Raw genomic sequence first — 25,957 nt, forward strand, 5'->3', positions numbered from 1 at the left:
CACACACACACACACACACACACACACACACACACACACACACACACACACACAAGACATTTACACAATTTGCTCATATTCGAAATACGCATGCGTTGCTGGGGTTTGTCTGTATGTATGTGCAGCAGCTCAGATTGCTGCTCAGTGGCCAGAGTGAGCAGAGTTCTCCAGAGCCAATCTGACAAAAACTCACCAATGACAGGACCCCGGTGGGGAGGGGTCAGACTATTTTTCCAGCACCACTGTAGCTCAGAGTTTCACGCAGCTCTTGGTTTGCACATATACACAGGATCACTGCAACACATACAGGCAGGCGCCAGTCCACACACACACACACACACACACACACACACACACACACACACACACACACACACACACACACACACACACACACACACACACACACACACACACACACACAACCAGCAAGGGAAACGTGGGGGGACCGCCCTTAAAACGCGGCTGGGACCAGCAGCTCCAGGTTACCAGGGACGTCCTCCCAAAACACAACAGCAGACTGCGAGACCCACGCACACACCTGTTGTGTCTTAAGGCATGCGGACTAGTGGAGGTTCCTCGTAGTAACGCACCGTGGACTCAGTGCTCAAATTACAAAAACCAGTGTCTGGAAAACATACCAGGAAACATTGTCGTGAGCAGACCTGGTGCCAAAGGTATTTGAAATTGTCTGATTCCCCCTTGAGTACCAGACGGTCCGGATGCCATGACAGAGGATTACTTTGACTTTACGCAACTGGGAGATCAGAAAATCACTCATCACCAGATCATATATGCTGTATCAACAAATGCCTGTGAGCACTGTTCTTAGCATGGAAAAGGACATATAAGGAATTTTGGCAATATCTCTGGAGGACAGTCTTTACAACAGTTTGCATTTTCTAAGCCTTAATCTTACAGCTCTGAGTGATGACTTGTCAAAGTCGTGGCACCCTTTAGAGCAGGTCAGAAAAGTCTGAAGTTGAGTGGATGCATTGTTGCATTTTGTAGGAATTAAGTAACACAGAACTTCAATTGTGCTTCATTTAAGGTCATGTGCTGGAGATCATTTTTTAGACTTTTAGTAACAACTTTACAATAAATACACTGTTTGAGGTTTAACCAAAGACAGTGAAATTTAAGGAATGCAGAACTCTGTAGTAGTATGTGTTGTCTACAGTCAACATGTAGTTTAAAAGCGACAAAGCTTGACTTAGGCACTAAACATTTGGTACTCAAAGTGGAAGAAAACAACTGAAGGCAAATGCTATTTGAGCCAGGTCTGCTCCTACAAAGCCTGTGGATCTGTGACCCACTGACAGACATGAAGACCCTCCGTGTCCTGGAGGAGAAATGATACAACAGACCCAACATCTTCAGAAGCTTCAGACTGCATGACAGACAGCGCGTTTCACCTCTGAATCCATCGCGAGCGCAGCGACAAAAAAAAAACCAAAACATCTACATCTATGATCTTATGTGGAAAACATCTGCAAAATATATATTCATATATAAAAGACAATCTATGTGCATCTAAAATTTTCTTTTTCTGTCATAAAATAATCATTAATTAAGACACTGCTTGTGAATCTCTCGAGGTCTCGTCTAAGACTTCTAAGTGGAATGTCAGTCAGTCCTCTGGGCTTGTGGTGCTACGGTGCATCTGTTATTTCGGGGCGGTGCAGGGTGAGGAGCGATGAGTTAACAGTTTGTTCTCACAGCCCTGTGTCATGATGCTGGGTGTCCTTTGCATAGCCTTTAGCAGGACTCCATTTCAGTGTTAGAAGCTGCACGGAGAGAGCCGGCTCTGAAGGCACAGCATGCCCACCCGGGGGTCTGTCCGGTCCAGCCAGCACTGGAATGTAGTGGCTCGTTCCCTGGCCTTCCCGACGCCGCCATCAACAGCGCTCTCTTGACGTGACAGCGCCGGTGAATCCACTGCGGTAAACCGCTTCGGTCAGAGCACAGGAATGAAAAACATGGAAAGCAAGAGAGGGGAGCGAGGAGAGAGACGAGTTTGTGTTCTCTTCCTCCAATCCAAAAACGCTCTCTTTGATGAATGTGCAGGGGTCAGGAGGTGTGACGTCACCGGGGGGCTCTGGGTGAGCCGGCATGTTGGCTTTCAAGGTTTAGGCACCCCAGGGGAAGGGAGGAGGAAAGGACCACAGATGGAGGAGGAGGGGGACCCTTTTTCCCAGCCCTGTCATGTGACAACAGGGCTTGTGGTGGGAGCTGCCCTGTGTGTGTTAGTCCACGGCCTGGCCGTCCAGTCGAGGACAGGGACAGTAACTCAGAGGCTTCCCTGGACCTGCTGGAGGGGGTGCAGGCCTTTTTTGTCCCCCTGCTGCTGGTGTCTCGGATCACCTGGGAGGCAGGGCTCCGTTGCTGCCCACCCTCCTCCCCCTCACAGCTCTGTGACATGGAGGGGGTAGCTGGGGGGCAGGTGGGCAGGGACCTGCGACTGGAGCCGGTGGATATGGCAGCTGTGGCAGAGCAGGTGGCCTTCCAGTGGATAACAGCGGTGGCCCTCTTCATCATTTAGCTGGAGACCACAGTCCTGAAAGAGCGACATACAGACAGACAGAAGCATGAACACAGCACGAAGATACCCAAAGCAGCTGTGTTTAATGCAAAATCTATTAAAAGGAATGATTTGACATTTTGAGAACTATCCTTACAGGTTGATACCGCTCTGTTAAGTATGAAGCTGCAGCCACTGGCCGGTTAGCTTAGCTTAGCACAAAGACTGGACACAGGAGGAAACATCTCACCTGGTTCTGTTCAGCACCTCTAAAGCTCATACATTAACATGCTGTATGTTCTTTGATAAATCTGTACAAAAGTGTGAAAATGGCACATAACCCAGTGTAAAACTGCAAATTGTCATTCATTCTTTGTATTAGCCCGGGTAGCTGTTTACCGTGCTAAGAGGGGGGGCGTCTGTGCAGGGAGGAGAGCTCCCGGGCTCGACCCTGAACATGCTGGAGGGATTACATAAACTAACTGGCCCTTAACCAGTCTGCTGCTATCATGATTCAGACCTGGATGAGCAGCTGAAAATGCATTATAGATGAATTTGCACTCACTGTATCTTCGGCTCAATATTGTTGCTTCTCACTGAGAAAAAAGCCTCGGAGCCGTGTGCATGTCTTACAGAATCTGAAATCTTTTTTTCAATATGTAATGAATTTAGCATCTCCGGGATGATTCAGCTCTGGACTTTACCCTTCCTCTGTCCACAAGACCACCCCCCCCTCCCTTCACCTCGGCTGAATGATTACCCACCGCTTACATAATGATCTGGTCCATTTCTACGAAGTGGAATGTCAGCCATTCAGAGGAAGTCAGTCTGTCTTATGCCACTCATGAGGACATCTGTCTCTCGGTGCGGCATTAACAGGGCAGAAATAAAAGAGCAGGATGACTGCAGGGTGGCATGAAATGCTCATGTTCAAACCTGAACTTCAGACCATCTGACGCAGCCGAGTGGCACGATGACTACGATTTCACAAGTCTGGTTTAAAAACAAGTCCCCAGCTGAGTTCAGAGCTCGACGCTGGAATGTGCTTTGTCAATGAGTCACGACGTCGAGCTGTAACCTTGCATTGGGATCTGTCTGTGTGTTTTTTGTCTGTGTGTGTGTGTGTGTGTGTGTGTGTGTGTGCGTCTCATTCATTCTGCAGCAGACTGCAGCGGTGATTCACCCTCGCCGCTAAAAACAGTCTGGTCTCGTCCCACGATTTGCAGCTCTTACCCAGGTTCATTGTGTCTGTGGGCTTGCGTGGATGTGCACGTGAACGTGTCTGTGCATGATCAGGTGTGTGTGGCTCCACCGTGTGAATGGTGTGTGTTTGTTTCACAAAAGCCTGAAAAGTTGAATCACACCCAGTGATGCTAAATTGACTCAAGTCAAATCACATGCACAGTAGACTGCTCTTACTCATACCCCATGTGTGTGAGACTGTGCGTGTGTGTGTGTGTGTGTGGGTGTGGACAGAGTGCAGGCCTCACCTCACAGTGGTAACACTCCACATGGTAGTCCTTGTCCATAGAAACTACCCGGATGGTTTCCTCGGAGCCCTGGTGGGACAAACACACAGTAAGATCGTCACATTACATCAGTGCAGAGTCTCATTGAAGTGCAGGTCAGGATTTCAGAAAAGAAGAAAAGTTTGTAAGTAGAGAAGGCAGATTTAGCTCAGTTTAGGTTCTTTTCTTCACGTCTTTTCTTGTGTTTTTTATCTTAAGACAACCTCGTTGCTGTTGCCTTTATTTTGATTCAGTGTGACTAATAAAAGATATTAGTACAAAGTTTGAGATGCTGCACATTAAGAGAAACTAAGATTATCTAAGACCTGAGGCACATTTGTCTCACATAGAGGCTTGATTTTAAAATGCTAATTTAGAAAAAAGTCTTATCTGACCTTTATCTTTGAATCTTTATCACTGAGTCTCTAAGTATTTCTCATTCTGATACATAAAAAGTTCACATCATAAAACTGCTGTTTGCTATCTAACGTTCAAGTTTTTAGCCCTGTTAAGCAGGGAGCAGCCTGTGTGTGTCATTCAGTGTTAGTCAGTCCAGCGGAATTTGGCCAGCTTGCTCCTCACCTGGGCTGGAAGGATGGGCTGGTTGCAGGAGGCACACTTGGGAGCAAAAACCCTGTCATGGAAGAAAAAAAAAAGTCAGTTGACTTCTTATTCTGCACTTTCATAGACGTTAAAAAATACAACTAAAATAAATAAATAAAAATAACATGAATTTAAATAAAATACCAGGAGAATACTGCGTGAAATCATAACAGCGACAGAAGCTGAGTGAGTACCACACTTTTTGTACAAACTGTGCTGTTTCCATGCTCCAGCTTCTCCGTTTTGTGCCGAGCAGCTTGTTCGGCCACATTCTGTCATGCGGTAATCGCATTTTATCAGTGTGAAGAGCAGACAGACGTCCTCCTTACGTGTGGTAGTCTTTGACACAGTAGATGTTGTTCTCGACGTCCACGGTGAAAGGCACTCCATCCAGACCCTCTTTACACACCACGCAGCGGAAACAGCCAGGATGGTAAGACTTGCCTAACGCCTGGAGGATCTGGACGCCCACACACACACAAACACACACACACACACAGAAGAAACACACACACAAGATAACAGTAAGACTTGAGAGTGAGGCCATCGAGTTCATGGAGTAACACATGCCATAGGGGAGGTTCAAAAACATATTATGGGACTACTGCACGGACAATGTTACTGAGTAGACAGTAGTGCTGAATAACACACAGTATTGTGAGATTTGAACATTTAATAAAGCAGTCTGGGATTTTATGCATGCACAATATCACAGTAACTTTTTCCCAAACACCATAATGTCTCAAGAACATGAGGGGATTTTAAACAGCAGACATGCATTCACTCTTTTCGGCTCTGCATGTAGTGTTTGATGAAGCTCTTACCATCTCCATGATGAGGTGACCACACACAAAGCACTTCTCTGCTGTCTGCTGGAAACCAGAGTACTGTGGGTAAGACAAGACACACCGTTTAGCATCCTCAGCAGTGAACTCTGAAGGTGGGACACGTCCTGCTTCACACCTGCTGGTCATTTCGGTCCACGACTCATCTACAGAGGGTGCTGCTGCGCTCTTTAAATTAACATGAGAGGGGGTGTCTTTCTGAATCCTTTGTCTTTCAGCTGATATGTCCGTCAGGCAGCGTCCACCTGCGACCTATTGTGTTTTTTAATCTTAATTTTTCTGAGGAAGGGTGCTGCTGTTTTTCTGCGAGGCTCAGGCCATCATTATATCCACACAGGTGAATCCATTCACATGTGGGAATTAGCATGTGTATGCTGGCCAAAGAGCATCTCCGCTGGGCCGACTGGGTGTGAAGTGCCTTTGTGTGCTACAGGAAACAAAACACCCGGCGACACATTGATGGCTCCTTTCCCTTAAACCCTGAGCACAGGCAGATAATGAAGGTGACCATCTGCAGCTCTCAACCCCCTCAGGGTCATGACCTGATGACTCGGGGGGGCTGGTAGAGGAGACACGGCTACCAGGTGGAGGTGGGAGGTGGTGATGGGCAGGCTGCCCCCTGCCCTGACATCTCCACTCCAGATCTACCATCTGCCACCACCCCCCCCCCACCCTCGAGACACCCCTGGGGTGACAAGCCAGACTAGTCAGGTCTTAGCAGTACGAGGGCGGCGGAAGAAGATTAGTCTCATCCCATCGCCATCTGACCTCCAGCATCCGTTTATCACCGAGAGGCCGTGATTGTAAAATGCCAAACAGGAATTTAAGTATTTCAGATCAACAGGTTGAACTCTAAGAGGAAGCTGCTGATAAACAGGAAGTATAGACAGCAGAAGAAGCTTTGTGTTGTGAGGCTGTTTGGATAATGAAGCTGTTTTTAACATTTACGTAACAGGAACCTTTTGCAAGCTCCTTCCTCCATGCTGGAGATAATTCTGTCACACTGTTTTCAAATGTTCCTCATAACAGCGTCACATACAGCCATCACAGACAAAACATGCTGATCAGATTCATCTTTTTGAGGTCATCTACATTAAACTTATCATTGCAATATTTCCCACGGCACATGAAGGCACCATGAGAGCAGGCGCTGTGTCTGCCCTGTAAACCTGAAGCAGATGGACCAGGAGCTTGAGAGCTACAGCTGTCCTCCTCCCACTCTGAATTGTAAGTACCAGAGAGCAGCTCATGGGGTAATTGAGCTCCTTGGGGAAATTTGGGAGAAATTAGTGTGAATTGGAGGGGTGGTGCTAAACTTCTAATTGCAGCCGTGACGTCTGTTTCCTCTGGAGGGTTGTAGAATGTAGCCTGAGATCCTAATCCCTCGCTCTTTGCTCCCCCCGCTCCTCTGTCGCCCCACCGTGAGGCAGTGATACGGTGCAACGAGCAGACCTGCTCATCACAGAGCAGAGAACAAAATCAATACTCATGAGCACACAGGCGACTTACCAGGAAATCTTCCTCACAGTACACCTTCCCGTTGACATTGTAGAACGCTTTCCCTCGCAGCCTCCGCCCTGGAAAGAGAGACAACAAATTAAATCTACATATAGTTTAGCCAACGTGCTGAGCATATAGACTACACTGCCAAAAGTATGTGGACACCCATTTTACGTACATTTACCTTGGGGCTGTTTTTCATAATATCTGACACAATAGTATGCTTCCAACTTTGCCACAACAGTTTACAAAACCACATCCATCAAGAAATCAGTTTCTCAGTTTGGTGAGGGAGAACTGCCATGAGCTCAAACCCATCTCCCACCTTTGGGATGACCTGGGAGGATGAAGGATCTGGGCCCCACCTCGCCAAAGGCCTGGTCACACCAGCATTTAAAACATTGACATTTCACAGCAAATTCAATCAAATACAATAAAATCAATGGTTGAATAAAATCTGCACAAATTTTTCACATTGAGTTCAGCTTTGATTAACTTTGACTTCCAAATCTGCACCACTGACCGATAGGCAAGTGCCCACCTTTAAGAAGATGGAGGGCTGGAGTGTCTGAGGCTAACTGAGGCTGACGGTTATGAGACAAGAGTTAATGGTAAAAATACATCTTTTAAAAAAACCCAGTGGAATTACTGTCCTATCAGCGACCGGGCTCAGCTAACAGGCTTAGCTAACTGACTCTTAGCATGAACCTGGCTCCTAATTCTTGATGCACTTCTCCACCTTTAACGTGCTGGTAAAAACAGACAGTGAACAGTGACAGTGAAGACTCAGAAACAGCACACAGACCAACTTTTTGACACTGTTCCCTCCACTTTACAACCACAGCAGCAGGTCAGTGTGGAGCAGATGGATGGCCGAACGCAGGCAACATCCCGCCTGTGCCTCCGTTTAATTACTTCGACCATTGATCCCAATAGGATTCCATTCTCAACCCATGCACAATCAATACAGCAGGCTGCTGTCCAATCCTCCCCCCAAAATCTCTCCTCTTACCCCTGTGTTCACAGACAGACCAACAATAGCAGACCGGAGGACAGATGTCCCGAGCTAACCAAATGATTAATCGATGAGCATATTGACACGCATCAGTTTGATGAACCACTAAAATCTTTGGTCGTTCATCCAGATGCCAGACCAAACCATTGCTATGAATACTGAGTTTCCTCGTTGTTTCCACATCTTTATGAGTGAAAACTCTTTTTCACTGCTGGTTTGCAGCTTTTAGGCAACACTTTGGTGGTCTTCATTTAGTGCTCATTATTTTTTAAGGCATGAAAACAATGAATAGTTGCAGTTCTACACCTTGCAAACACATCTATAGGAACATGCCCACACCACAGCCGGCCCAGGTTCAGCACACTGAGCTCCCAGCTCTGAGTGTGAAGGCTGAATTCCTCTGGGTGAGTCTTCATTCATCAGAATCCAAGTCTGAATCCAATCTAAAAAGAAATTCTGCTGCGGGCTGGCTTCTGCAGCCCCCTGCCATGCACCCCTTACAGCTCGCCCATTCAAATTCATTTAACAGCAGCGGTGTCTCTCTGGCAGCGCGATGACTTCACCCGAGCCTGGCAGACGAAGCACACGGATCTCATAAATCTGCTGGATTAGTCAGATGTAATTGTCGTCCCGAGCCACCATTGATTTTTATGGGTATCCCAGCATGGGAAATCTGCCCCCCTTCTTTTTAACACTGAAATTTATGCAATCGCTGTATTTCACACACAAACGCAGTGTCACAATGCTGGGAGATGGCAATGCATTAGCACCCGCATAAATGGCCGGAGCAGGCGAGGAATGCTGTCCACACAATAGGTGAAACTTTTAATACTTTGAGACTGAGGAGCAATTAGCATTTCGGTAGCGTGGAGCAAATTGAGGAAAAAGCAGGACGGAGGAAGAACGGCATGTGAAGCAACTCTTAAGAGACACTGCCTTCAAAAGCAAGGCTTGGGAGAGGCTGAACTTGCAGGAACAGTGAGATTATAGTGAACAGTGCAGCAGCAGGGGCGGCGAGGTGTTGCTGTGTGCTTGTCTGTGGCCTCTGCTCTGGAGTTTGGGGTCTGGAAGGTGAAGACAAAGGCCCCAGCACTGATGACTGTGTGGAGTGCTGCTAGGGGAGCGGGCCGACTGAGCAAACGGGGACATTCTTTCTGCCTGAGGTCACTAGCTGGTCCCATTCAACCCCCCACACCTCTCCAACGCCCGCTCTCTGCCCGCTTCCCTCACCGAGGGAGGGAGGGGGAGGGCTCCATGCCTGCCTCTCTCTCTCCTCTGGCCTTTTGTCACCAGACAGAGAGCCTGAACCTCCTCACAGCGCTACGAGTGATAGAACCAGCGGCTCTGTTTGCAAGTTACTATCTATCTGCAGGCTCTAAAAAGCCAAACTGAAGTCTCTTACTACTGTCAAAGCAGATCTGCCATATATTTTGAATTTTAACTGGCTGACAGACAACGTAGCTCTCTTGGTAGGATGAACATATAGTGTGCTAAGTTTCATCTGTCAAAAACTGGCCGACTGGGCCTAAACAGGCTGGAAGAACACATTATCTCCCACTGAACAAGAATATCAAAAAATGTAATTGACCCTATAAATGGTAACTTGACTGCAAAATGATTAACAATGGCATAATAATGATTAATTTTCTCCTCTCGCTCCAGTGCCTCATTCTGTGGTCACAGTGTTGCTGCTGAAGCTTTAAGGCCCTGACCTCTGCATTGTGAATGATGGTGTTGCCATGGAAATGAGCCTTGGTCTGGTGAAAGAGGACCGATGTATCACCACGGCGAGGGTTTTATTTGGCTAAATTTCCCTCTGGCATAGCAGTTGTGCTGAGCATGTTCAGTGTAAGAAAGTCGAGCGCACTTGTTTCTGCGAGCAAACCAGCAACATTTACTGGGAGCAAAGAAAGGCTTTCCAGGTGTTCAGACCAATGGAATGAATGAGGGGGCTTAGAGCCTTGGATCATGTGGGATATGTGGTCTTTTCCCTGGCTACTGAAATGAAATCATAGGTAGCTTTTCGGCTCTAGCTACGACCCTTTAAAAGAGCGGTTAACACCCCAGAGTTACTGTTATTGAGGAAGGATGTTCACCAGTGTTTTTGGTCTCATTTCGTTTCTTTTATTTCCTTAAAGCCTCGATCAGACTCTCTTGTTGCATCTGTTTGTAAGGCACAGGTACAATGATGATCCTCTCTACTTGATTCACTGTCAACTTGATACTTGCCCTGACCGAAGGCCGAAGTTCTCTACATCAAACGCTTTGTGCAGACCTCTTCTTCTATGGCGAATTAAGATGCCATCGTATATTTACCAGTCAAATGTTCACTCCATCACTCATTTACTTCAGCTGAAGCTCATGAGAACGACAAATTCAAGACCAGATTTTGTTCAGCTTTGATGGAAACAGTGTGATCTTGAAGCATCTTGTGTTTGGAGATAAATGGAGGTCATTATTCAGTCATTATTATGGCAGTGACTGCTTTACCTGCACGGAACCTGTCGCACTGGATTGTCCCAGGTGCCGAGTGCAGGACAGTTTTGTTACAGGTCCTGCACACTCACACAGGTGTTTCACCTGTTCTAGCTCATCAGACTTCAGGTTGAAGTTGCAGAGCTATGCTAGAGTCACATCAGGTCGCTCGACTAAAACAGTTAAGGCTGTGTCTTCATGTGTCTTCATTACATAAAATTCCATGCCACGCCAATTTTAAAATTAAAAAAATTTAAAATTTTAAGACACCAGTGCAGCTGTAGGACACCACGAGGTATGTGTTAGTTTAAATTTGTTTGAACTTCACTTTTTGAAAAGCCGACAGCTCTGTCCACACACAGTCTTCAGACCAGGTCAAGTCAGGCAAATAAATGAAAATGCCCGTGTAGGTGGACTATGGGTGTGAGTGGCCTTCAAGGTGGTCAAAATATGGAGATGAACAGGGCTGCTATCATGACAGGAGGACTCATGGCATGCTGAAAAAAATATTCCTATCAAACATTTCAGATACTGATCTACTGAAACTTAATGTTTGGACAGACGGCTGAATAGTGTTTACGTTCAAATCCACACTGCAAACGCTGCTAAAAAAGTGGGTCATATCAGGTCACATTCCATGTACAAGTATTTGTCAACTTCCTATTGGTCAGATGCCCGTTGGTGTGTGTCAACATGTGATAACTCTTCCTCTTTGTTTAATCATTTTCAAGAGCGCTCATCTTGCAGTTTTCCTAACTGTCGTGTTTCGAGCTGTGTTCATGACCAACTAAGCTGTGCTTTAACAAGACGGCGGTGTTGAATGACGCGGGCGTGAACACGGGACACAACACGGCCATGATGTTTTTGCCGCTGCCTGGTTGACCAAACAAGTGCTTTACTGGCTGCTGCTGAAACTCCACAAGCAATCACACTTCTGATTCTGGCTGTGCAATCAGGTTGATTAGTCAAAATGTGCAGCAGCTCCTGAGCGTCCAATCGCAGCCCGGACAAGCCCGCATTCATGTCAACGGCAGGTTTCATCCCTCTCAGGCTGTGGCCGCTCCGGCGCAGACAAAAGACACTGTTCAGTGTTTGTGCATCTTTTTCTAAAATTGTGCCGTTCACTCTAATTCTTTTTTCCACGGCTTCGTCTTGCTGTCACTGATAATAATGAGGGGTACTGCTCTTGCTGGTGGGATGCGTCACTCAGTCTCTCTGTTCTCTGTCTCTGGCAGAGAAACCGGAGCCCTGGCCGGTCTAGAAGGACAGATAAATGTGGTGATTTGCTCACAAAGGGGCTTCAAACTGATTTTTTACACCACGCCATGACGAGCCTGTGCAGGCCTGCAGTCTCAACGAGATTTTTTCGTATTTTTGGTGAAATCCCAGCCGTGGAAAGCGCAGCACAGGCAGCAGGAAGCATCTCATCCATCATGAACGAAGCAGTTCTTCACTAGAATCAGTAACACCTCACCGTGTTCTGACCAGGACTTGCTGCCATGTCCCTTGAGTCAGCAGAGGTCATACTGAAACCAAAACACACACATTCCAGCAGTGCTCTATATAATCCTGATTCCTAAAAAGTTGTGATGCGGTGTAAAATGTAAAAAAAATGAAATCATTTGCAAGTGTGTGGAGCAAACTGTGTGGCTGTGAATAATTTGCCCACAGTCAGGAAAGAGGTGTGCTCCGGCCTCATGGTCTATTGGTCCAACGATGAGCACAGAAGACCTAAGATTTACAGGTCAGAGACATGACTCGGGGACAGGGTGACATTTTTAAATCTGTTTGATATTTGCAAGAAATTTTACAAACTGTCACCTGTTTTGTGAGTGGACCAAAGTGGACACACAGTGGACACGGACCAACAGATCTACAAAGGGGTAAAAAAAAGACAGGACTTTCAAAACAGTGAGCACAAAGCTGGAGGAGCCTTTGGGTTTGAAGTCCAGCAGCAGGGGAAAGGCTGGTGGACATGTGGCAACAACTACAGAGAATAAACACGTCTTCAACTGGGCAGAAAGAGAAGAGATGTGGAGAGGGGGACGAGTGTGTGTGTGTGTGTGTGTGTGTGTGTGTGTGTGTGTGTGTGGATTGGAAAAATAATGTTGATAATATCCTAAGTCTGCCATGTGCTGCTTTCTCATCTCGTAGCCTGAGTGCTTTTGGGATTTGAAATCTCTGCTAATGCACTTTTATATGTTTCAAAATTAAACAAAACTGCTATAAAAAGCCCTCCTGGCACCACTACATTTGTGCACATCATGTCCAAAAGGACAGTGGACTGACACGTGGTAATGCATCAGACAGTCCAGAAGGACATTTCCACAGAACAAAGCGACATCAATGCACAATGACCAGGTTTTGAGTTGCACAAAAGCAGAGCTGCAAAATGTCACACACAGTCAACTTTTCATACCAGCAAATAAAGACTAAATAGATTAATGAATTATGAAAATAGTACTGAGCTGCAGCTCAAATCGAGGGCAATATTATGACACACACGGCCAGCGCAACATGTCTCACAGCTGCCTGTTATTCATTAAAAGTAGAGGCTTCAGGTCCAATCAACCCAGAAAGGTTAAATCGAGGCATCGACAATACGATAATGCTCCTGGTTTGTTAGCCGCTGGCTCACTGACCACCTGCTAATGAGAGCACTTGTTAGCATCTTACAACCACTGTCTTTAGAACTACGCTGTTTATTGCATGTATAGTTTGTTCAGTCTCGATCTATTTGAGATCCATGCTGAATATCTGACTGTTGAAGCTGAACTTAACCTGGTTAATATGAGGGTTTACACAGTGGGAGCATCGCCTTACTCTTATCACAATCTAATTACTTCTACCAATGCTGCTATAATTAGTGGGCATGTAAACGCTGTGTGACTCCAGCAGCCAAACACAAAGGAACTGAACGTTCCTTATTTTTCAGCGTTGTGATTTCCGCGGCTTGGCAGGTGCAACTGGTGGCGGTGAAAGATTGGAGAAATTCAAGCCCCTGAGCTCTCTTCCACTGCCGGTGCTTTCGGAGGCCATTCGGGTTACTGTAACACACGAATGAGTCATCAGCCTTGCGGTTGACAGTCTGCTCATCGTGCCTGAAGCCGCGTGTTTTTTTTGTTGTTTTTTTTTTTTTTAAATCCGGAGAAGGCGTGCTTATTTTCAACAACACGCTGACTCACAGTCACATGGAAATATAAATTCACTCCAGTTAAAGTGCATTTCTGTGGGAAAATATGTTCGGCGGGGAAAGCGAAACCTCTCCAGCTGCAATTAAAGCAGCACAGGGACACAGATACCTCGCTAAATGGCACTTTAACAGTGGCTGTGAAAGGAGGAAGCGCTGATCTTTAACATTATCCAGAAAAATGTGCCTCAGCAGATACATAACTTTATGTGAAACGACGAAAGCAATACAAATAATCAATGCAGCTCTTAAAAAGAGGAAATCCAAACTGACCTGCCTGCCTGCCTGCACACACGGTGCACTTCTCCGTGCATGTGCCGTTTAATGTGAGCCCATGCCAGGCCTGCCCCCTCTGATAAGCAGGTCTGGTACACTTTGTGACTGTCTGATTGAGGTCCTCCAGGGAAGGCCGGCTGAAGTGGAGGGGGGTAGTTTGCATTCTTGGCCATTTCATGAAAAAAGGGTGCAACCATGGGAGTAAGCCAAGAGGAGGGCTCAATTATGCATGGTTAAACAAAGCCCAAGGCTACCAGCGAGCACTGTCTCAGCAAACTCGGCCTCACTCTGGAGCTCCAGAATCCGGGAGGACCCTACTCCAGACAAAAAAAAAAAAAAAAAAAAAAAAAAAAGAAACCACAAAACAAACAGGAGCATAGGAACGTAGATCCTGATAAATCACCGGATTGTGTTATGACAAGCGCAGGCACTTTGAAACTAAACTTCTCAGAGGCCTTCAAAACACTGTTTAAAAGAAAACATTCCCATTCACATGAGGTCAAACGACACATCACAGAGTTTACGTTACCAATAAACCATCTCGAGAGGCGAGACGGCCTGTGAAACCATCAACCTGCGCCGAGCACAGACAGCGACTTGTTAACTAATGGTGGACGCGATTTCTCCGATAACCGCAACAATAACTCTCTCAGGAGCTGTCTGTGGTTGTTGTCTAACAGCAATAAAGTCCCACAGAGCCATTTAATGATGCAATTACCCCCCTCCCCAGAAGTAATGCAGGCATTCTTGAAGAGTATTTTTAGTCCTCAGAGGAAATAATCTGCTCGCCTTACAAAGTTCCGTCTTTGCTTCATCCCATCGCTTCCAGCAGTTTTCTGAGCGCAGCTAGCTAACGGCTCTTAAACAAACCCTAAAACAGCACCTGCACCTTAACCAGGTCAGAGGCTACCTTTCCACCGCAAACCCCACAACTCCAGCAACTGGACACTCGGCATCTGGCCCCTCTTTCTTCAGACGCACAATAAATCGGAAAGTATGCGGCTTCGGTTACGTGTAAATTATAGGCAGTTCTTCCAGAGCCACAGGGGGTGGGGTGGAGGATCGGTGTCCATGTATACCACACGTATGAATGGAAGCAACCTGGCTAAAAAGCTCTCTCCCGACATCTTCCTCTTGTTTCCCCGGGAAACAGGAGAGGAGGGCTGGAGTCGGGTGACAAGGACGTCCAAATCTCTCTCTCTCTCTCACACACACACACACACACACACACACACACACACACACTCTCCACACTGTGAGCTCAAGAACAGATTTAATTACAGTCTTAAAGGCTAAATAATGTCAGCATTTTATTTCTTTGTGGCATTATTAGCTTGTTCCTGCTGCCAAGAGAAGTGAGCTGCCCTGCTATCAGTCCTCAGGCCGCAGGATGTTTTTTTTTTTTTTTTAAAGCGGCAGATGTTCTGATCTCCCACTGTGACACCACCTCTGACAGCTAGCTGCTGATACTAATGATGATTTTTCAGCAGAGACAGCAGCGGCTGGAGCTTAGAGCAAGGTTGCACGAAGAAACACAGAAATGTGGAGACAGAGAAGGTGGGAGGCTGGACTGAAGCAGAGGCATTAGCACACATTTTGCCCACTGTTTGCTACGTTTTCTGAAATTGCCTGACACTGCCTAAGTCGTGGGATGTGTCTGCGCCACGGACGCATTTGAGGCATCGCGCTGGATTTTCAATCATCTGAAGAGCACTAAAGCATGAAGCGGCAAGCTAACAAACATTTAGCCTGCAGACCTCCGATCGCCGCCCACATCTCTGATTTTTTTCCAGCAATTCAAATGTGTGCGATGCTCTGCTCACTGAAGGCTGGAGGAACAATCAACCAATCAGGGCTTTGGAGGACAGATTAAGAATGGGAGCATATTTTTCCTGGGCCAGAACCAAACAAATGGCCACGAACAGGCAATGAGCTTGGATGAGCTCCACACAGCTGTGCCGGTTGATATGAGTCGACTTACATATGCAGATAACTTTCAAATCAACATATTTCCTCACTCATAACAACCACCACCACAGCTTCCCTGCAGACCGGGGGGTTTCAGACAGTGAAGGAGTGTTGCGGGGTGTTGCGTGGAAGGAGAGATGTGAGGCAAAGATAACGTTTGAGATTGGTTATCGTAGTTAGCCCAGACAAATTGGCCGCTTATCAGAGGCTGCAGCTGCAGCAGCTGTTGTGACACACAGCTCATGGAGACAATTAGGGTAGTTTAAAACCATTAAGGCCTGAATCCTGCGGTGTGCGTCAACATTCATAGTCCTCACAGACGCAGACAGGATACACATGTTTTTAGATTCAGTATGAGTAACGCTTTGCTGATCTCCGATGTCTGTTGTGAATAAATGTTCATAAATCTGCTTAGAAATTATTCAAAATCGTGATTTAATGATGAAAGAGGTAGGTGGTTGGCATTGCCTTGATTTTTCTTGAGGAGGGCCAACAGAACTTGAAAACCTCTGGCAGGCTAATGATGGCGCCTGTTCACTGTTGATTGGCTACGGCGAAATATCAGCCCCTCCAAAACAGATGCTGGCTAACATGAACACGACGTCATGAATGAAGGGAAGACAAACGACAACTGGTTTGACTGTCGGGCTGAAGGATGACAGGTAACTCTATACAGTATCTCTGACCTACCAGCCTGCTCTCCAAGTACAGACAGCAGTACGCAGAGAAAGCTGTGAGCGCCAAATCACATGCAGCTTCTGACATTTCAAACCTGCTACCTACAGCAAGACCGCGGAAATGTCAGAACAGTCAAATGCACTTCCCGTATGTTTAAAGCCAAAACTCGAAATGTTTAACAAGGGTTTCAACGCACGACGCTGCTCTGAGCAGCATCCATTTTCAGGCACTGGCAGCAGTTAATGTTGTGTTCTTGTGACAAATTTTTTTGGAAATGGACTCTGCTGCTGCTGCTTCAGGCTGGCACCACATCGGACACGATGAGAATGGCTGTGCTCACATGCCAGGTGTGCTGAGGTGGGCTGCCGTCCACAGCTGGACGGATGATGAACCAATTTTACCATTCCACCGTTTCACTAAATTGGCAGTTGTACTTACCACAGGAGCAGCAGGTGAAGCAGTTCGTGTGATACAGGTTCCCCATGGCCTGGCAGGCTTGGCTGGCTCCATACACGCCCTTCCCACATTTGACACAGATACCTGTTAGAGACAGGAGGTCAGTTAGCCGACGCTCTGCATCCTGAGCTAAATACTTGGTATGCAACGGTAGAATAAGAGCATCCTTCAAACAGCATGGAAAGAAAAGCTCCTGAGAATGGTTTCAATCTTCATGAAGGTTTACCAGTGTTAGAGTTACACATTACTCTTTGGCCCCAAAGCAGAGCAGTGTGTGAACACTGATCCACCTCTGCTTTATGGCTAATGTTATGTTTGTGCTGTTCGCTGCAGACATCTTCTGCCGTGTGCACCGTTACAATCAAACTTGTTTTGTTGGAGCTTTGCTGGACGGCTGATCAGAAGCGACCGTGTGCGTAAAAAATAATAAAAACTGGAACGAATGACTAACTGGCTACAAATGTCATTGCTACTGTACTTCCAGAGGCAGAGTTCACCCTGTTACCTGTGCAGCGTTTGAAGACCAACATCACAATGAAATTCAGAGATCAAAGCGCGTCAAGCTCTGAAACCAAGCTGTGTCGAACACAGAACGCCACCCAGCGATTACTGATGCACAGTCGTGCTTCTGATTGAAGGTTAAAGACGTGAGAGCATTGCAAGTTTCACTCTGTGCTATGGAAGTAATATCTGAAAGTGATTTCCATTCCAGTTTCACCCAAACGTCTGTCATTTCCATGCATTACATCATAGTGTCTGAAGGCGCACTACTACTTCTGGAGAGCTGATGATTATTTCAAAATAGCACTAACAGGAAATGCAGTGGATGTGAGGGGACTGTCAGGGAAAGGAGGCCAGAAATAAGGTGCACCACCACCAACAACTTTGAGCTTCTCCTTGTTAGCAGGCAAAAAGCCGATGCAGGGCACTTTCTTGACTTATGTAAAACAGTCATATCAGCCTTAAAGCTCCTGAAAACATTATTTCTTATCACTCTAAACGTCCGCTCATCAGCTCCATCAGCACTGAGTGGGCATTCGATCAGATTGGACTGATAATGCTGGCAACATAAGCAAGCAACTGGCTGTAATCAGCCTCTCAAACATTGCTGACTGTGATTGGTGCACAGCGAGTCCCACCCACTTCAAACCAGTGAGAGGCGGCCAGACGAAAACACAAACTGTCACGTAAAATAAGCAACACTGTGGCAACTTTGAGGGGAAATTTGTTCTGTAGGATTCCAACACTCAATATAAGAAGCTAACTGAGAAACTGAAAGTGTCCTGGTACACAGTATTTGTACACAAAATAACGGGGGACGTTTCTGCCCTTTGTCTTTAATGTCTTGGACGTCTGATGAAAGCTCCTGCTCAGAAATGTGTGTGTGTTTTATAGATTTACACCTGGGAGCTTCACAGTACAGCTGACATATTGAGACTGAGGTTCGACTGGCTCTGCTAAAGGACACCTGAACAGAAGTTATCAGGAGAGGATACTTTTCATCAATCATTCACTCTGATAATCTGTCTCAAAAGTCGAACGGCTGCCCCTCTGATTACAATGACCCTCTTTTACCACCCGGGCTGACTGTCATTCCAGAAACACTGTACAGAGGATGAGCGATGCTCTGAGTTCTACTGCATAAGTCTGAATAAACTCGTCACAAACAGTTTTATGACCTTTAGCGAGGAAATTAGATAAGGGGGGGAAAAAACAGTGGCTTAAAAGTATTTGGACGCAGCAGCAGCAGCAGCAGACTAACGATCTCCAAACTCTCACGCACAAGACGACCTCCACTGGGGTCACATTCCTCAGGGAGTGCAGGGTCAAAGCCTGGGTGGGGTGAGTCCTGGGTCACAGTGCCTACAGGACACAAGATCTCGCAAGATCCCAACAGGGAGCTGCTCACCCCCTCCATCTTTGAAATAAATACACATTGCAGTGTGGATTCAGAGCAAGGACACGCTTTCTGTGACATAATGGTGGAATTCCCTGGCTATCTGAAGCCATGATTTCCCTCTCGCAGCAGCTTCAGTACAGCCTGAGACATTGTAAGGAACAGACAAAGGGCAGGGGGACAAGAAAAGCACCCAAAGGTTACATGGCTTCCCTTCCAACCCGAGGTGTTTGCACAAATTAATTCATCGGAATCAAAGTCAAATATTGGCGTTTCCTCTTTGCGAGCTGGACTCATGGCTTCCATCGTGCACTCGGCAGAGATAACAGAAGAACATGGGCGATAAGGAGGAAAGAGGAAAGGAGGGAAGGAGGAAAGAGCAAAACTTCAAATGATCTGAAAGAATTTCTCCAAAATAAAAGTCTGTGATGGTAAATGAAGCTGGGGGGAAAAGGCAGGTGCCTCTACGCCCTTCAAGCTTTTATCTCTGCACACACGTCACTGTTTGAGACTGGAAAACTACTCTCTAAAACCTCCTCAAACAGACTGAGAATGAAAAAGGCGTTCTGATGCAGATCATGTGTTTGAAATCCTTTCAGCCCTGATGGGACTCCTGGTCGTGTCTGGTTCAACATAGGCAACCCTCTGTATGTTTCATACTCGTCCCCGCAGCTCGGGGGAACATCGGGCCACTTAGCTAATAGAAAAGCATTTTGTGGACTCAATGAGGCCGTGACTGAATGAAAATGCCTTCCTGTAGCCTTTTCATGAGCAAATCATGCACACACTGAGACTTGCTCCTGGTAAATCCCACACAGATAGCATTTAGCAAATGTTAATTAAACCTTCTTCTCCTCAGGCCTTTTCACTTGATTTCTGCAGATCAGACAGTTTAACTTTTAAATGTTAGAGTGTTGTGTATAGTACGAAACACAGGAGCTCAAGATGTCTTAAAAAGCTGATAATACAGAGCATTCATAATGACCTTATTAACGATTTACAGCTTTATTTCTGCTACTTCTACTGCTTCGTATTCTATTCTGGTGTGATGTGGTGTGTGTTATCCACCTTGTGTTTAGCTCATCACTTTCCCCTCATCTCACACAGCAATAAAACTCAACTCTTAATCCAGTGCTATTGCATGTGATTGGTTTGTAATCATGAATGCTGCCTCTCTTGTGTAAGCGTGCAGAGTTAATGAGTGTTACGTTTAGTGGGGCCAGATAACCCAAAGAGGGCCGGGCCATGACACAGGCTCCTTCCTCCATCTTCATATGAGGGCTTTGTTCTCCAGATTTTTGTGGCTAATCTAAACTCAGATTACAGAGTGTGGTGTAAGTGTGAGTCCCTGCTATGTTCCATGTGCGTTGGTTTCTCTACTTTGCCGCCTGTCGCACCTTGACACAAAGGTTACTTCCAGAATTTCAGCATGTATTCAGGTGAGCCAATCAGGTACAACTGACTCACTGCACATCTGTCTGCATGCCACAGTCAATGGACTGCTGCATTACACAGCTGACAGCCAGGGGACTATAATAACAAAAAAGGCGGCGGCAGATTTTATATTTCAGTAAATGATGACGTCAGAAACATGAGTCAGAGGTGACAGTAGGTGTTTCTGTGCCCCCTAATCCTCACGCTACCGTGTGTCTACCGCATGAGGAGTTTCAGCTCCCCGTCCTTTCTTATGTTTCATTTCTTCTGCGAGAATGAATCTATGGCTGCTCAATTACTGACACGGCTCTTTGGCTCTGACTCACTACCCACTGGCTAAACTAAAGACTGATGATTTATTTATAAAGCTACATCAATTTACCTTCATTACTTTGTTCCCTCTAGTTGCAACTATCCTGCAGTTTCTTAACAACCACCCAGCCTGTGTTCGCATGACTTTCAGGATTTCATTTGTCAACACAGACACGTTTTTTTTTTGTCCCGGGAAAACTGCTGAAAACCTTAAAAAAAACAGCATGTGATTTGTTTTCATTTCAACACAAACGCTAAAAATCCTGAAGCGTCTTATGAGAGAGGATGTGGTTATCATTTTACAGGACGGTGGGGAAATCGCTGAAGCGCTCTTGTTGTTCATTTAAAACAGGATGCTGAATCCCTCATGTGCCCATTTCAAAACATGACCATGTGGCAAGCACAGGATGTTGTGCATTCACCGGGGTTAAAAATAAAGTGGCACCGCTCGATGCACAGACATCCCCGCACCTTTGAACGTGGCTGCTGAGATCAAGCCACAATGTTTAGCAGTGGTCAGCGTGGGCTTGTTATTGTGCCACTGAGAATGCTCTTTAATATCCGACCCCAACTGATGAGTCTGATGACGAAATAAAGACGGGATGAGCACGGTGAGTGTGAGTCAGTATATAAAAATACATTATTCTCTAAGAAGGAGAGTCCTGAAAATCCTATGCGGGAGATCAAACACTAAGATCAGACATGGGATTTTCAAATGTAACAGTGATATAGCATGAGGCCAGCATTTATTAATAATAATCATTCACTTGAGCAAGTGCTTTAGAAAGACACTCCATGTTCCACCATCACTGAAAACAACACAGAACGTGCTGCGAGTTGTAAGAAGGTTTGCACAGCCCGATTCATGAAACTTTAACGACCGCTCGGTGTGTGACTGACTTCCTCCTGCACAATATCAAACCAGTCTCCAAAGATGTGAGAAGCCTGCATGACGACTGTCGATTAAACAAATGAAAGGTAAAATGTGCGGAGGGATCAGCTGCTGATTTCTAGTTTGTGGGACCAAATGTGGCCAAATACTTGGAGCAGGTTCATGGACCTTCGCAGTAGAAAACAAGCACGGCCCTCCAAGAACACAGCACTTTAGTTGAAAATCTGCAATAAGGAACTCTGGGAAGAAAGGGTAGCACATAGCTTTTACAGCGCCTGGAAATGCAACGTCATTGCAGGAGAGAGGTCTTCGTTTGTGAGACATCTGAGAGCGTTCAGAGGAAAATGAAGGCTTAAAATTTACATGACACTTAGGAATAATTACACATCTTTAGTCAGCTTCAATTTGCACTTGGACAGTATGTGCAGAGTCAAAGCACCATGAATGTGCCAGTGTGCAGTTGTCCACAAGGCAGTGTGTGTGCGTGTGTGTGTGTGTGTGTGTGTGTGTGAGCCATGTGCATGACTACTGCCATTATAATTCTGGGCAGGTGATCAGACTTGACCCCCACCAACTATGTCTGGCCCGCCAGCCAAGATCGTGTGCCAAGTGTCTGGTGTTGCCCGACTCCCCACTGGCTGGTTAATGAAGGGCTTCGCGGGGGAGTCAGGCCGGGGTTGTGGAGGTGGGGTGGAGGAGGGGGGGGTAAGGGGTGGGGTGGGCTGGGCCTCCCCTCTGCTGCTTCAATTGCAGGCCTGTATCGAGCCAGCTGTTGATTCACAGCTCCTTCACCACCACAACAAACAGAGGCCACACAAGGGCCAGCCGGCAGAGCAGAGCCGGGCAGTGTGGGACACTGGCAGGCAATGCTGCACCCCCTCCCCAAAAAAAGAAAAAAAACTAAAAAGCTCCAGCGATCAATTTCTCCACTGTCGCTACGGAAACAGAGCTGTCTCTGCTGGGCTCGGCGTGAGGAGTGTCTAACTGCATTCTTCTCTCTCCCTCCTTTTCCTTCCTCTCTAAACCTCCATCTGATTCCACCCTCCTGCTTCTCTCTCCACTATCTCTCCGTCTTCCTCACTTCTCCCTCCTGTCTTCCGTCCTCGTCTTCTCACCTGCTCCTCTGGAACAAATCAACAGCTGTCTCAGCCTCACTCTGAGCAAGTGCACGGGCTATAAAACAGCCCACTGTTCTCTGGCTGCAGCCATTTGTCTGGCTGCTAATTCAAAGGTAGACAGCAACTTCCTCAGCAGGCTTTCTGCGGCTGTGTTACTGCTGGGGGAACCGAGCACATTCGCTCTCACAGTCCCTAATCACAAAAATGCACCACAAAATGTCCAAATCAGACACACACCCCCCCCCAAAAAAAATCACTGACCACGATACATGTGCCTTCATCCAGGGGATAACTGCATTTTCAACAGATCCAGACTGCACTGCTCTGAATGACCGCTCTGGCAGAACAGAAGGCTCCATTCAGCGAGGTGCAGCGCTGTGCAAATGTTAGCTCTGCCAAGAGAGAAATTAGTATTGCCCTGCAAAGCCACTCTTATCAGCCACAGAGGGACCTGTTAGCAGTAATGTAGCATTAGTGGGTTACAAATAGATGTTGAAGATATGACAAGGCTATAAATAACCCCTGCCTGCACAGAAAACTACCAGCAAACGCCATATATTTCAATTCGAATTTCAGTAGGCGCTCATTAGTAATACAGAGAAAGCCACAGGTGACATTTCACGAGTACTGTTCTATTCTCTGAATTCAGTGGAACAGCATGAGGTAAAAAAGAGAAATGCTACTTTTGAGCCATTTGAAATTTTCTCTATCTGTACAAGACCAAAATGTTCTGCAAGCATCTTCGAGACGCCTGTGAGGGCTGAAAGGACAGTGAGGGGAAGGAGTCGGGGTCAGAGCCTCTGAGGAGAAACTGTGGGCCAGCTGAAAACATGATGGTTTGACTGATCTGGAGCTGAGCTGCTGCGACCAAATGAGGTGTTTTAAATCAGTCGGGCACCGCCACAGAATGACCCCTGACTTCCTCAGGCTTAAACTGATTCTGCAACAGATGTTTGTTTGCGTGTCCTGTCTACTTGATCTGGAAAAGATCCAAAGGTGTGTTTGAAAACAAGCCTGAACTGAATATGACCTACCAAAGTATTCCTTTTTCATGTGCATCTCTAACTCCTTTTCCAGCTCCAGGGTGAGCGCCTCCAGCCGTCTCTCTGCCTGGCTTGGCCCACTCTCTCGGCTGGGGGTCACCTGGTAGGGCAGCTTAAACCTCTGGCCGGAGGAAGCTGCTTTGGAAGACACCCCATAACTGAACGACGATGGCGACCCCGCGATCATCTCCGCTGTCCCTCCCGTCTGGGATGACTGCTGCTGGGGCTCTGGCACCGCCGAGAGTCCCTGCAGATGGATGCGATTTTGGATCCCGTTGGCGTCCCCGAACTCCTGCAGCAGCGTGTCCTCGTGCAGACTGCTGCCCAGCATCGAAGACCTGGGCGAGGGCAGCTGCAGGTCCGGGTACGTGCTCATAGACCCCCTGGAGCTGCGGGAACTTCTAGAGCTGTGACTGGAGATGCTGGACCGGGGACTGACCACGCAGTTCGCGGTGGTCCCCGGTCTTGCGCTCCCGTCCTGGCTGCAGATGCTCGACCGAGGACTGGCCAGCGGCGCCGCGTGCAGGATCGCCCCCTCCAGATCATGGTTGACCACGGGCCCGTACCGCGAGTCCGAGTAACTGGATCTCGGGCTGGTGGTGAAGGAGTACTGGCTCGCCGTGCTGGACCTGGGGCTGGTGTGCCTCTGGTCGTAGCCCATGCTGATGCCGCTGGTGCGGTTGCTGCTGGGCTTGCTGCAGCAGTCACAGCTGTTGAGGCTGGCCCGTGGGCTGGAGTGTTTGCTCGTGTCGCTGGCGGTGCTTGCATAGCTGGATCTGGGACTGAGGGCACTGTTGCCCTCACAGTGAACTAAACTAGACCTGGGGCTCGTGTACCTGTCCTGACCCGGGACCACCAAACTAGTCCGCGGGCTGCTGATGCTCGACCTCGGGCTGGCATGCTTGCTCTGCTCCTGAGAGGACAGGGAAGACGCGAGGCTGGACCGGGGACTAGTGGCGTTGTATCTCCCGTCGTGGCTGCTGGTAATGCAGACACTGTTGCACCTGTTGCCGGGCAGAGCCACCGGCTTGTTGAGAGGCACGCCGTCGAAGGTGGAGCCGGTGCTGTACCTGTGGCCCTGCACCTCCAGAGAGTATCTCCTGTGCCTCTCGGAGGCGCCGGTGTAGCACGGCAAAGCCACCTCGGATTTGGTGCAGCAGCCCTCCTCACTGTAAAGCGCGTCTCTCTGAGGGGCACAGAAATCCACAGGCACGGTCCGGTTGCAGTTCACGGGGCGCACCGGAGCCGCGTTGTACACTTTATTCCCAGACGTGAAATTCTCCACTGTGTGATGCTGCTGGTGAAGCACAGAGGTGCCATTCATTGGCTTACTTTTATGCTCCGCGACCGCCGGAGCCGAAAAGTCTAAATCGGGGTTAATCACCAAGTCTCTCCTGGCGTTGTACATCCCGTCTTGATACGCATCATACAGGGAAAGGTCCTCCATCAGTTTGCTGGCCCGGAGTCCCAAATCTTCCTGGTAGTGCTCCATGTTGTGCTCCCGAGGCGAGAAACAAGTTCAGAGTGTCGCTCCGCTCGGCGAGCCAAAGCAGCGAGCACCGCGGAGCGCTAATTGCGTTTCACATGGAAATCAAAACAAAACGCCGCGGTGCTGCCGTCGCTCACTCACACAAAACCAGAAACGAACCTACAAAGCTCCTCCGTGTGCCGCATCGCCTTCTTCTGCTTTGCCCCCTTGGCCGAAAAAACAAACTCTTTCTCACAGTTTCAGCCGACGGGGATACGTTTGTCAACTTCAGTTTTTGTTAAGTTGAAAGGTCTTTACAGTCAATGGCGCGCTGCGCGGAGGAATTTCCCCTTGTTGGTTTTTCCTCTTGTTTCGCTTACGGTCGCTGTGGCAGAAAACACAGGAAAGTGGATGATCGCAAACGCCACGAATGTCCTTTATGTATAAAAACGAGCTCACTAAGCGGCCGTAAAGCTCAATAAAACAGCGTTTTACTCCGGGGACTCGTTTGCGTAAAAGGAATGCGGGGATGAAGACGGGATGCGCTGCGCCTCTCTGGAATGTGGTTAATGCTGCAGAGAAACAATGATTGCGACCAACTCAGCAAGGGGCTGCCGGCTCTGAAAAGAGGATAGTTTAGAGAGAAGAGGACGTCTGCATTCATCCCAGGCAGACTAAAATACCACACAAAGCACGCCTCACCTGGTCCGACTCCTTTTACACCAGGAATGAACTGCAGCGAATTAGTAATATGAAGG

At 47.4% G+C, this 25,957-nt stretch overlaps 1 protein-coding gene across 1 annotated transcript; it reads right to left on the reverse strand.

Annotated features, from left to right (window-relative positions):
• Positions 1-1,549: 1,549 nt before the first annotated feature.
• Positions 1,550-25,496, reverse strand: wtip (WT1 interacting protein). Its single transcript, XM_076747485.1, has 8 exons — positions 23,723-25,496; positions 17,018-17,119; positions 6,987-7,054; positions 5,457-5,519; positions 4,962-5,092; positions 4,612-4,663; positions 4,012-4,080; positions 1,550-2,557 (listed from the first exon to the last, which is right to left on the reverse strand). Exons 1-8 carry the CDS (start codon positions 25,221-25,223, stop codon positions 2,405-2,407), a joined length of 2,139 nt encoding a protein of 712 aa, XP_076603600.1. The 5' UTR covers positions 25,224-25,496; the 3' UTR covers positions 1,550-2,404.
• Positions 25,497-25,957: the final 461 nt, after the last annotated feature.

The sequence above is a fragment of the Chaetodon auriga genome, chromosome 1 (assembly GCF_051107435.1).
Source record: "Chaetodon auriga isolate fChaAug3 chromosome 1, fChaAug3.hap1, whole genome shotgun sequence".
Lineage (NCBI taxonomy): Eukaryota > Metazoa > Chordata > Actinopteri > Chaetodontiformes > Chaetodontidae > Chaetodon > Chaetodon auriga.